Consider the following 13238-nt stretch of genomic DNA (forward strand, 5'->3'; position numbering starts at 1 on the left):
ATTCTAGAGATCGCTTTGTTCCACAAACCAATGAGATTCGTCGACGTTAGTTCAAGGTACGTGACGCAGCTGAATTTCAGCCAATAGGAACGTCCGCGCAGGTTCGTTCGCACCAATCACGCGTTTCTTCTCCATTGGCTCGGGTGTCTATAAATGCCAGATGCAGGGTGGCCCCGATTTTTAGTTACGAAGCTGACGCCGAGTTTGTACGAGCAGTCTATTCGAAGTCATTAATAGTGCAGTTTTTGCGTTGCATTTAATCGCGTTATTAATAAGTTTCACAACAGGTAAATATCAAATATCCGTTCAATTCCTTCCCCGAGTTTTTCTTTGGTGTGGAAAACTGTACTGCCTCCTTTGTTCACGGCTTTGTTTCACAACCGTCCTTTGTCGACATGTCGCCATTAGTTTTCCATCATTGATCAGAATCTGCAGGTCTCAAACCTAACGGTACTACTTCAACTCGTCACTATTATTACTGCGTTTAGTATTTCTTCACGGATTAAACTGATTTCCAAGTTTTTCCTATCAGCTCTCGAAAGTTGTAGATTTAATCGATTTTCGCCCTCAATTCCGTTGTTGCGTTGTCCGCCATTTTGTGAAAACTGCCAAACTTATTGATCCACGCCATCCACCCAGCACTCATCAATCAGACTACACTGTTCTTACATCGTGTTTTCGTCGTTTCAGATAAACATGCAGATTTTTGTCAAGACCTTGACGGGGAAGACCATCACCCTCGAAGTTGAAGCATCTGATACGATCGAAAATGTGAAGGCCAAGATTCAGGACAAAGAGGGAATTCCACCAGACCAGCAGAGATTGATCTTTGCAGGAAAACAGCTCGAAGATGGCCGCACCCTTTCCGATTATAACATCCAAAAGGAATCCACCCTCCATCTAGTCCTTCGTCTTCGCGGAGGTATGCAGATCTTCGTGAAGACCTTAACTGGCAAAACCATCACCCTTGAAGTTGAGGCTTCTGACACGATTGAAAATGTGAAAGCAAAGATCCAGGACAAAGAGGGAATCCCACCAGACCAGCAGAGATTAATCTTTGCCGGAAAACAGCTCGAGGATGGCCGCACTCTTTCCGATTATAACATCCAGAAGGAATCTACTCTTCATCTGGTCCTTCGTCTCCGCGGAGGTATGCAGATCTTCGTCAAGACCTTAACTGGCAAAACTATTACCCTTGAAGTAGAGGCTTCGGACACAATTGAAAACGTGAAGGCGAAAATTCAAGACAAGGAGGGAATCCCACCAGACCAGCAGCGGTTGATCTTTGCCGGCAAACAGCTTGAGGATGGCCGTACGCTTTCTGATTACAACATCCAGAAAGAATCAACTCTTCATCTTGTCCTTCGTCTCCGTGGAGGTATGCAAATCTTTGTCAAGACCCTAACTGGCAAAACCATCACGTTGGAAGTCGAGGCCTCCGACACTATTGAAAATGTAAAGGCAAAGATTCAAGACAAAGAGGGAATTCCTCCAGATCAGCAGCGTTTGATCTTCGCCGGCAAGCAGCTTGAAGACGGACGTACTTTGTCGGACTACAATATTCAGAAAGAATCCACCTTACATTTAGTTCTTCGACTGAGAGGTGGAATGCAAATTTTCGTCAAGACTCTCACTGGTAAAACCATCACGTTGGAAGTTGAGGCCTCCGACACTATTGAAAATGTAAAGGCGAAAATTCAAGACAAGGAGGGAATTCCTCCAGACCAGCAGCGTTTGATCTTTGCTGGCAAGCAGCTTGAAGACGGACGGACCTTATCAGACTACAATATCCAGAAAGAATCTACTCTTCACTTGGTTCTCCGACTACGTGGTGGGATGCAAATTTTTGTCAAAACATTAACTGGAAAGACAATCACTTTGGAGGTTGAGGCTTCGGACACTATTGAGAATGTGAAGGCTAAAATTCAGGACAAAGAGGGAATTCCTCCAGACCAGCAGCGTTTGATCTTTGCTGGAAAACAACTCGAAGATGGCCGCACTCTTTCGGACTACAACATCCAAAAAGAATCCACCCTGCACCTTGTCCTTCGGCTGCGAGGAGGGATGCAAATTTTTGTGAAGACTCTTACTGGCAAAACCATTACCTTGGAAGTCGAGGCCTCCGACACAATTGAGAACGTAAAAGCAAAAATCCAAGACAAAGAAGGCATTCCACCAGACCAACAGCGACTCATCTTTGCTGGAAAGCAGCTTGAAGATGGACGAACCTTGTCTGACTACAACATTCAAAAGGAATCAACCTTACATCTGGTTTTAAGGCTGCGTGGAGGTATGCAAATTTTTGTCAAAACTCTTACTGGAAAGACAATTACTTTGGAAGTCGAGGCATCTGATACAATAGAGAACGTGAAAGCAAAAATTCAAGACAAGGAGGGAATCCCACCAGACCAGCAGAGATTAATTTTTGCTGGAAAACAGCTGGAAGATGGGCGTACTCTTTCCGACTATAATATTCAAAAGGAGTCCACCCTTCATCTAGTTCTCCGACTACGTGGCGGTATGCAGATCTTTGTCAAAACCTTGACCGGCAAAACTATCACCTTGGAGGTTGAGGCGTCTGACACAATTGAAAATGTCAAGGCCAAAATCCAAGACAAAGAAGGAATTCCTCCAGACCAGCAGAGGTTAATATTCGCAGGGAAACAGCTGGAAGATGGGCGTACCCTTTCAGACTACAACATTCAGAAGGAGTCTACTCTTCATCTGGTTCTTCGGCTCCGTGGTGGATCTCTCTAAAGTCAAGCTGGAAAATTCCAATATCTGATCTCGCTGATATGATCTAAATGAAAAATTGATAGTATTGATAGCGTTATTGAATTTTTTTTACTTTACCCAATAATAGTGCTTTCACCAAAATGTGATAATATTGATTTATGCTTCAGCAGCTAATAAAGAATTCAGTTTAAAATGTGACTATTATGCATTCATTCCTTCCCTACTGAACTCTTAATACTTACTGTTGTTTTCATTTCAGTATTTGGTTTCCTTTTTTTTATTGTATATAAACTGATTTTTATTTTTCGCTTATTCAATAAACTGAGTAATACATCAAGTACAGGTCGTTTGATTTACATGGTATTATTATTTATTATTGATGAGCATCAAGTTGATGACATGAAGCTACTCATTTTTAGGATTAAGATTGTCATTTACTACTTTGATTGACTGACATATTCATTAATTAATTCAAATATACTCATACTTTGGAAACTCAACTCTTGAAAACTCAGTGGAGAAATTGCAAAATATAGAATTCCGTTGACTTTATATTATCTCTAATCAACGATATAGGTTTCGACGAATGCTCATAACTTCGATAACTCCAACATCGGTAATATTGATTAGGGATTTCGGTGCTATTTTATTCCAACATCGAATAACAATTAAAACATGGTGTCAAATTTTTAAGCTCCAAATTTTATTTTTATACGAACTCGATCGATTGCCGCGTTTGAACCATAGACAATTATACCAAGTGAGACGGAAGAAGACATGCAGTCTCCAAGAAATTGATTGGTCGTTGTAGGGAGAACTAGAGGGCTATAGACATCATCACGGCGAAGTGTTTGATACGAAGACAGTTTTGATAGTATTTTATACACAGTCTGATGCACTTTTTTTTTAAAGAAAAAATCGTAAAATATGGTGTACACTTGTTTTGTGTGCAAGAGGCGAGGGGATCGAGGACCTCGAAGATCTTTCCATAAGTAAGTGCATAAAATGTGAAAGTAAGGTTTGGTTCTTGTATATGAATATAAAAGGATTAACAACTTAAGATAAAAATTAATCAAAATCACAGGGTTGAAAGTGTAATTTTTTAAATACTTCAGATTTCCTTCAAACAAAGTTCAAAGGCAACAATGGTTAGACAACATTGGAAAAAGCGACATGGTTGTAGGAAGTCGAACAACAATATGCTCGTTGCATTTTGAAAACAGCTGTTTTCGTCATGGGTTAGTCCGTGGTAAACGATTATTGAAAGAATGTAGTCTACCAACTTTATATTTATCAACAAATAAAGGTAATTACATGCTTTGTCAACTGTGTGACTTAGACGACATAATATATACGTTGTCAACTTATATTTGTGTATCGCAGATTTTTGGATCGAAGAAAAAATCGAGGATGATTCTATGACTTTAGTTAAATCCAACACTTGCGCTACTTTGGCCAAAACTATTGCATCGTTGTTGTCAGATGAAAATGAAGGTGATTAAATGGTTCGTCAAATGTGTGACTCGTGTGAAAAAGTATATACATTTTTAATTCATATTAGTGTATCGCAGATTTCTGGATCAACGAAGAAATTGAGGATGATTCTATGATTTCACGATCAGTTGAACCCGATGCTTACGCTACTTCAGCCAAAATCATTGTGCCGTCGTCATCAGATAAAACTTCTATCAGCAGATTGGCCATCAAACGGTATTAGTTGAATATAACATCTTTCAGCGATTAGTAAGAATACGATACTTGTGACTAAGACTTTTTACAATTGAGCTAATTTTTTTTTTTTGAACCACAGATCTGGAGAAACCATAGAGGGTGGAATCCCAATCCTAAACAAATTTTTGAACAGTCTGACTCGGGAAAGATCTATTCAAAGTCATTTGAGCAATACTACTGATGCAAACATCCTACAGGATCTATTGAATCAAAGGAATGCAGAAATATTATCATTACACCGACAAGTGAAGAGAATGCAGAGAAAAACATTAAGTTTGAAAGCTGATAATAATAATTTGAGACGGAAAATGAAGCGCCTTGAAAATGAAATCAAGCCACTGAGAAAAAGTGTGATTATTACGCAACAAGTATCAAAGAATAAAATGCCATGCAATAAATAAAAATTTCACATGATTTATTATTTCATGGCTATTGCTGTAGAATTATTTTTTTAAATCTAGTGTTGAATAAATTGTAGCTGCCCCAGTATGCAAAATACAGAGGTAACAAATTATTATGCTTACTGGATTCAGGGTGTGTGGTCGTTCCAAATTTATTCCGTATCCATATATGGTAAATAAAATGAATTTTCCATAGAAAAATCATAGAAGAGTCGGTGAATTTTGTCAAATTAATAATTATAAATAGAAAAATCATAGAAAAGTCAGTAAAATTTGTCAAATTAATAAGCGAGCGAATTAATTGTCATAGTTGTGTATGCGTGTTTCAGTTACGGACGAAAAAGTTGAATAGAAGTAAAGTAAAAAGACTTAATAATAATTCCATTTATTCATACATTTTCATGTTTTTGAACTTACACCTTACATTCATTTATTTTACTTTGCAATAATTTGGTATTTCTACAAATATATTTATGCATCCATATCTTTACTTTTTACTTATACAATCTTCATATTTTATCTTTCAATCTTAATTCTACTCTGATACTTTATTTTCAAATATGTTACATAAACTTGTAGCAATTCATCATGTCTTTTTTGTTCATTATTTTAATTTTCTAAGATACAAAATATCTGAAAAATTACAATTTTTAATGCGGAAAACATGGAGAAGTTGAGTAATTTTATAATTCAAAAGTAGTGACAGTCATGCCTTAGCTTACTATTGCCAGGTCAAGTAGTGAAGACAGAACCACTCTGATGGAAATTGTGTTGCACCAGATAATATTTGCCTTTTAAAAATGGGTAGAGGTGTCAAAAAACACATAGTAGCCAAGAAAAAGAGGACTTCGGCAACAGGAGTGCAAAGTCGAATAATTTAAATCGTACTGAAAAAGCGTACGAAAACTTGCAATAACTACAATTTTGGCAAAGATGAAGTTATAAACTAACACACAATCATGTCATGAGAAGTTGAAAACATTTTATTCAACAATAGTATTATCAATACTCCGAAATCTGTACAAAAAACATCGAAATTTCTTCGTTATAATCGAGCATACTTATATTATTTCTCCTGTCAACAAAAATTTGTACTTAAATACGCGGAGAACGTTGTTGTTTTATTATATCAGGATTTGTAACCAAAATGGTTTAAAAATAATTCAATGTTTAAGCACCATGGGTAATATCAACTTATCAATATGGTGCTGAAAACATAAGTCTCGATTCTTTGGTTATTACACCATCATTAAACGCGCATTTTTCATCTTCAAATGTTTCCTGTAAATTGAAATGATGAGTGAAATATGCTCGATCAGAAAAATAACACCCTAGAGATGTAAGTAGCAATTTATTTTTGATATGACGTCACACTCTCTGACGTAGCTGCAACTCAACCGAACAGACAAGCTGTACGTAGGAAGCCAAATAACAAAAAATAAATAGTTCCCTACCATACCGGTGCTGTTACAGGTGGTTGCATTATCAATTGCAAAGATAGCCAATCGCGTCATCGACGACGTTGAGGCGGCGGCACGCTGCAAACAAGTTTCAGAATTCTCAAACAGATAGCGCCAGAAGTACCGGGTTAGTGGAACGCTGGATGCATGTATACACGGCCCTAAGTTTACGGGCAGCTGAAGTGTAATACGGACCAGTAAACAATATGGCTGGTGTATTTTTGTGCGTGGGTTATGTTGTCAGTGATGTACTTTCAAAGTGCCTAGCATGTGGCAAATAGAAACAGCTGCAGCTGGTAAGTAACGTAGTATTTATAATTCTCAATGAGATCTCTATCTCGGAACCGGCAAAAAACATTTATGCCATTTAATTGACTCGAGATCTTGAACGATCTATGTATTCGCACGTTTCGCCTGTTGCCTATTGCAGATATCTGCAGCGGCGATTCACGCAGGATAGGCTGAATGCCAAGTGTCTTATAATACTTACATTAAAACTAATTTCATATCCTGCTACCTTCCGCCGCAATTGGATCTGGCAATTCCGTCGTACGTATTTGTGGCAGTTTCATAACGCGTGGTTGAAAATATGCCTTGACTGCAACGATCTCGATCGATTTTATACCCGCAACAATCCGCGTGGTGAATATTTTTTTTAAAGTTTGTTCGATTACACGTATAGTCAGCTTTATTATTATTTGCGAATATTAATCATTAAAAGATTGGTCACAGGTCAAAGTATGACCGATTCATGATTATTTCGATAAGTTGCACCGATCGTGTCTTGTATCAACGTATCGTGGGCGAATGGTGACTCGCGCGTGTAGTCGCACCGATCAGTTAACGGAAGAATTCAAAGACGGTTACCCTTGGGCGAATTTTCGTGACCTGTACTCTGATGGTAAGTGATCCTAGGTGCGCCTGGGGTTATAAGAAACCGTGTTAGCGATCTGGGAGCTTTTTTTTTATTGGTACGAGCCGTTTAACACGCAATTCCACAAGACAGACAAAACCACATTAAGGTAAGCCGTCTTATTAATCGAACGTGTCAGTCGCTTGCCTACCGGGATTTTACGATCGAGATCCAAGGAGTATGCGTTCAACTTGGGATAGTTGAAAGTCGAGTACTATTAGCTTTCGTATTGAGGTCACGGATTAACGGCCGTACGATTCGACTGTTTCAAATATGATAAATATGCAACCCGTGTTTGATTGCATGTTGCCCAAATGCGCGCGGATGATTCAAATTGTGTTTTTTAGGTGTCTATATAAACGTAGGGAATATATGTGTTGAAATATACATGCGCATAGTGAGTACGGCGACAAGCCAGCTGGGACAACAAACTTCTAGTCATTGAAAAATTCCATCAGTTAGCATGCGTCTGTTACGTACGCTAAGCTGCAAAACTAGTGCATCATATGTAGACTCTGACATTTTTAGCATAAAAATCGTTTTACCGGTTGGGTCGTACCACGTAGAATAAACTAAACGAAGCTCAAATTAAACCTTGACATTTGCGATATTGACTATAACATGTGATAAGAATATCATGTTGTCCTCCACGAATTACCTCGACCAAAAATATTTCGAGCGAAAGTCGGAGAAATTGTAATAACACATATTTAAAATGCCGTGATTTTGCGTTGGTATTATGCTATGTTCATAAAATTAGTCGGAAAAATATAAGACTGTGTGTATTTCTGTAAACTTGACACCCAGTTTTGCAAAAAATTAATTTTTTATGGGAGGCCTTGAACGAACCCCCTCAAAGTGTTCTAGAGTTCTTTGGAATTCTCGAAAATAGTTTTGGCCGACAAAGCTTTGGAAAATGATTCTAAAAAAAAGCGGTGCAACCTTGAGGAATACCTCATTTTTGAAAGAAGAAAAACGATTTTCTTTACGCGTTTTGAATAATAATCGAATAGTTCGATACTTACATACTCAGAATACGTGCAATAGTTCTGATTGTTCGAAATAGCAAAAAATCACGTGAAAATCGGTATCCCATTTTTGCAAAATCGTTAATTGTTATAGTGAAAAATATAGCCTCTTCGTTGCATATGACGAGAATTAATTCCGACCAAGGGATTCTGATAAGAGTTTTGAGTAGTTTCGCAAGAGTTCCAATAGTGACCGAAATGATTTTTTTTATGGTCGGATCGAAGCGTTCTTCGGATTTGTTATTTGGCTTACGATCACAGGTTAAATTCTGCGGTCTACATTTTTTTTTTTTGAGAACGTCCCTTTAGTTTCTGTCTTCTTATGCGAATATTCACGTACAACCAGCAACAACACCCTTATGACTTCGTCATATTAAGAGAGGCAATTTTAATGTCATATAATTGTTGTTTACTTGTAAACGTATGTGTATAATTTTCTGCTGTACTTTATTAAATGGTTTAACCCTCCTTGTATAATAACGATCCAGATTGGATCAAAATTGATTTTTAAATTATTAATATCGTTATTACAGGAAAAACTTAATGCACCGCGAAATCAAATCTAGTTACACTAAGTTAACGAAGTATCGAAAAAAATTATTATTTTTCGAGATCAGAATATGATTTGGTACACATTGAGTTTGCACAACAAACGCGTATGTTTCTTTTTGTACAATAATGATTCCGCCAGTGATGCGTTAACGTTACAATTTTAACATCGTTCTGCACTTCGTACTTCAGAATTCAATAGCAATTTGGTCTTTAATGGAAAAATTCCAAATGCAATTCGAAATAATCATAAAAACTGATTGGGTGAGAATGAAGAGGAATCGGGAAGGGTCAACGGATATGTCAAATAGTATTTTTTGATAGAAGAGCACAAAAATGGCCATTCCCGCACGATGAGTGGGAGTGTGGAGATGATTGTTTGGTAAACAATAAAATATTGCAGCCTTTTTCCCAGTTGAAACATTATAAATTAAATTGTTAATCTCTTAACGGGCTTCGACACCGATAAACTTTCTTATACTACTTTGCATCATATCCGCTAGGCAATAAATTTGAAAAAAAATGTAGCAATAAATTTTTGATGTTTAACTTCGATGAGTACTTATTTCTTTGGAAAGATTGAAATCATTCTTTGTAACTTAGTACCTACAGAATTTTTCGTAACTTTTTCGAACCTGCCTCACATTGTACTCTACGCTTTAGTCAAATTCGGGCTTAGATGATATTGATCAGTTTCGTATATCTTTTGTAATTCAAGTTCAAACCAATATCATAGTACTTCCTACATTAGACCGATTACTTCATCTAATTTTTCCACCACGAATTCAACATTTGGCATGTACTCCCAAGATGTACCAAGTTCCAATTATCCTTCAGGTCCGAAAGGGTTGTATAATATTACACCATGCACAACCCAAAAATTTATTCTATTAAATCGTTATATTCAGGCAATCCGTTCTTAGCCTGAAAATTTATTATCCGTCGCTCTCCAGTATGCCTAGAATCAAGAGGAGGGTGCCTTTTATTACTTCGACTCAAGCTCAATCAAAAATTTCGGCTGCTGTTACAACGACCGAGTTCCGATAACAAGTTATTCTGGTATTTGAACGAAACCTCAGAAGTGACACAATGATACATTATCGGAACTCGGATTTAGTTGCAGAAATTTTAGTTTTTGATCAGATGTATCAAAGACCTTACTGCCACAAGGACGTATATCCAACTTTGAAACGTAACTCCCTCATAAGTAGAAAATCAGGAGCTCTTCAATCAGAAGAGTGACCAGATGGGCGTAAACCGTATTACTTTACCCTTGATACTGCTAAAAAAGTGCATTTTGTTGAAACAATTTTTTTCTTCTCTGGTGGATTTTTCTGGGCTGGATCTCCGGTGGGGTTGTTCTACGGGGATTGTTTCCAACGCGCATGGAATGTTTCTAACTCTAGCTCCTATTTCGTATATGTAATCGAAAAAATGACTGAGAGGCTCGTGTAGCTATAGGCGAAATCACGAAATCAGATGCACGTACGAAGACGTATCAATTAAAGTCAAAGGTAATTTTCTTTAGTTTGTAATTTTCAGGGAGACGAATGATTTATGGCACGTTGCGTATCAGCTATTTCGTTTCGGTCACGAGTTTCATAAACAAGACAGTGGCAAACTAATTGGAGAAAGAAAACTCGAGTGTCGTGCGCGCGAGACAACAACGTCAAGTGTGGGCTTTTGTCGTATTCCTCGTTAAAATCTAGCGTGACTCCGGAGTTGACTCCACTAATTTCGTTATTATAAAAACTCATCCTCGAATGAGCTGCGTGAAATTCGTTATAAAACTATATTCTCTACTCGTGTGCTAAGTCGCAATTTCATTTTGTATTTTCCGTGGAATCGATCAGTTTTTCTAATGTAAAGTCTTTCGTGGACTTTGCCATGAAAACTGAATTTGACCTCCGCAGTAACGCCGCACTCCAAGTGTAAAGTGTTCTTGAGGAAACATTCATTTGTTATGTTCATTTTTTAGTTAAATAAGACTTTAACATCAATTTATTTTTGCACAAGCATTACATTTTCGCAACAGTTACAAGAAAATATGATAACAGTGATGACAATGAGAAAGAATAGTAACGGATACTAGATTTTCCGGTAACGGCTAGAAAACTGATTTTCATTTTCTACCTAGGACTATATTTTTAGATTGTGGTAAAAAATGAAAACAGTTGAGGACTGAGCGGCAAACGGAACTAAAAAGTTCTCTCACAATCAGTGTATGCTAAATTTAAACCGGCGTCTTTTACCTGGGGCGATCATTGTACAGATAATATTTAGTAATTTGTGTCGACGGTTGTCGAGATGTTTGTTTTTCGCCGAATTTGTACTATTGTAAGTGGCAGCATAGCTGGTATCTAATATCACCATACATACACCTGCCAGGTATGTACGCCGTCCTAACTAAACGTCAAATCAAACAGGTAGTTGGATACAAAAAAACAAAAAAGAAATTTGATAAAGTGCGATATAATATTCCGAAGAAATAAGCGTTATTTGCACTATCAACATATAATTATAGCTATTCGTCAGAATACATAAATTTGTACAGAAGACATGACGCGGGACTGGATTCTGTGGAAAAGAACGTCTCATGGAATTTTCCGATCAAATACTTTTGGTGAAAGTGAAACCTCGTTTAACCGGGGTCAACTTATCTAAGCGGCAAAGAGACGACGTAAAAATAGTATTTTAATACGAAATTGTGTAAATTTTAGATTTAATTATCGCATACCATAAAAAAGGTATCCGTATACAGGAGTGGACTTGAAAACTAACCTATTACTAAAATTTACCCAACTAAACGCAATTTATTCAGAGTAAAATTATTTTTCCTGTTATCTTTTCGTTAACAAAAAACATCATAGAAAAACAAAAAAAACATGCCATTTTAATTAATTAAAAATTTTTCTTTATTACACATAATATTTTATAATGTATTCTATTTATAGTTTTTCCTTAATAGTAATTCAATTTTTTACTTTTGTATATTTTAAATTTCTCTTCCTTCTCCTCCAGTAAATTAAAAACATTTATTGCTACATGTATACTTATAGTTTTTCGCACGAACGCTTATCTCATATTTAGCCATTTGTTTCTGGTAACACTATTACTCTTGTCATACTCATTTCTCAAACAGTGGTATTCGCTCATAATCGCATCCAGTTTATAATTTTGTTTAATTGTAGCAAACTGACGTGCGTGTCCTCTAGGAATAATGATAATCAGGATTCTATTTGTGTCATTTTTTAACGGTTGTATTAAGTTCTACGCACCCTCCCACGCAATATTCAACGTCATAATATTTTGTGCCTTAGGTAAAAAAAAATTTTATTCACGTATACGTTTGATTTTATTTAAACCATCGCGGAGTTTGTCGGGACAGACAAGCAGACCGATAGACGGATCGACATTTTTTTAAATTTTCTTACTAACCCGTGTTTTGGATACCTAGAGGTCCAAGAACTTAAAGATTCATTGAAATTGGAAAAAGTTGTTTTCGACCGAAGTCGATACTCTTCTTATAATATCACCATAGGCGATGAAAAGTAAGAACGCACGAAATGGTAAAAGAAGAATTTATCGAAAAAGTCAAAAAACGAACAAAACGAACACACTTTTATCAGACATTATTAAGGTATTATATATTTTGATATCTAAGTGTGTCGGAATTGCATAATTATCATTCAAACAACACTTTGCACATAATGTATTAATTTTCATTTATACCATACGAAACAAAAACGCGTTGTGCAAATTCTCAAAAATTTAACCGGTAATTGAGTATATTTAAGTAGAATAATTAATTTTCGTGCAGGAAAAACGTTTGTACACCCCACCGTAATTACGCCCTTTAAAAAATATTGCCCGGACATTTTACGAGTGACAGTTGAATTATTTGTCGTAAAACACATTGTTCCGCTTGGCGAAGTCCAATCGACGGATGAACTTGCGTATCTCGATTATAATACCATGTCTCGCTGGTCGCTATTGCACTACGCGCATATAATTAGTGATAACGCATCGATTATGTTGCCGTATGCGTATATATTGCAAAATTACCAACAATCACGTGACCTGGATTGCACTACGTATACCTAGATGTGAAATGGATATAATTTCATAGCTGCTTATACGTGGAATGATGAATACTTAATGACACAAGTTTCGTGAACATGTACGTTGTTATTTGCATTATTCAGCAAACCTTTGTGTTATGCTATAACTAGGTATATGCGTGCCACGTGACGATTAGATCGGAATATCGCTAGATGGCAATTAAATATGATCCTCGTTATGTCTTGATTTTCAACGTGTTCCACGTCGAGGAGGCTGGATGGCCAAAAATTCATACGCTGTATTAATTTTATGAAGAGGAAACTCTGCGTTGTGCATTTGTAAAATTATTTTATTGGTG

At 36.8% G+C, this 13238-nt stretch overlaps 3 protein-coding genes across 10 annotated transcripts in view; all 3 read left to right on the forward strand.

The window, feature by feature from the left end:
* Positions 1 to 129: 129 nt before the first annotated feature.
* Positions 130 to 2934, forward strand: Ubi-p63E (Polyubiquitin-63E). The gene is made up of 2 exons (XM_046617314.2): positions 130 to 287; positions 691 to 2934. Exon 2 carries the CDS (start codon positions 697 to 699, stop codon positions 2755 to 2757), a length of 2061 nt encoding a protein of 686 aa, XP_046473270.1. The 5' UTR covers positions 130 to 287; positions 691 to 696; the 3' UTR covers positions 2758 to 2934.
* A 139-nt stretch (positions 2935 to 3073) lies between these two features.
* Positions 3074 to 5348, forward strand: LOC124214731 (uncharacterized). The gene is made up of 5 exons (XM_046617334.2): positions 3074 to 3728; positions 3852 to 4042; positions 4120 to 4230; positions 4308 to 4446; positions 4547 to 5348. The coding sequence occupies exons 1-5, from the start codon at positions 3664 to 3666 to the stop codon at positions 4866 to 4868; spliced, it is 828 nt and encodes a 275-aa protein (XP_046473290.1). The 5' UTR covers positions 3074 to 3663; the 3' UTR covers positions 4869 to 5348.
* Positions 5349 to 6510: 1162 nt separating this feature from the next.
* Positions 6511 to 13238, forward strand: part of ATP8B (ATPase phospholipid transporting 8B) — a 116771-nt gene continuing 110043 nt past the window's right edge. For 6 of the 8 annotated variants that reach the window (XM_046617289.2, XM_046617295.2, XM_046617294.2 and 3 more), the window contains exon 1: positions 6511 to 6624. The gene's annotated coding sequence lies outside the window, so the exon portion shown is untranslated. Of the gene's footprint in view, positions 6625 to 7332; positions 7351 to 13238 lie in introns of those variants that run through there. The other 2 variants (XM_046617290.2, XM_069134483.1) reach the window with 2 other exon arrangements.

Source organism: Neodiprion pinetum, chromosome 3 (assembly GCF_021155775.2).
Source record: "Neodiprion pinetum isolate iyNeoPine1 chromosome 3, iyNeoPine1.2, whole genome shotgun sequence".
NCBI lineage: Eukaryota > Metazoa > Arthropoda > Insecta > Hymenoptera > Diprionidae > Neodiprion > Neodiprion pinetum.

Excerpts from the sequence above, each read along its gene's own strand:
- LOC124214731 (XM_046617334.2), top strand. The coding sequence starts at position 3,664 with ATGGTGTACACTTGTTTTGTGTGCAAGAGGCGAGGGGATCGAGGACCT. Across the intron at positions 3,729-3,851 it reads CCTCGAAGATCTTTCCATAA|ATTTCCTTCAAACAAAGTTC; the intron begins GTAAGTGCATAA and ends TAAATACTTCAG. Across the intron at positions 4,447-4,546 it reads AGCAGATTGGCCATCAAACG|ATCTGGAGAAACCATAGAGG; the intron begins GTATTAGTTGAA and ends TTTGAACCACAG.
- Ubi-p63E (XM_046617314.2), top strand. The coding sequence starts at position 697 with ATGCAGATTTTTGTCAAGACCTTGACGGGGAAGACCATCACCCTCGAA.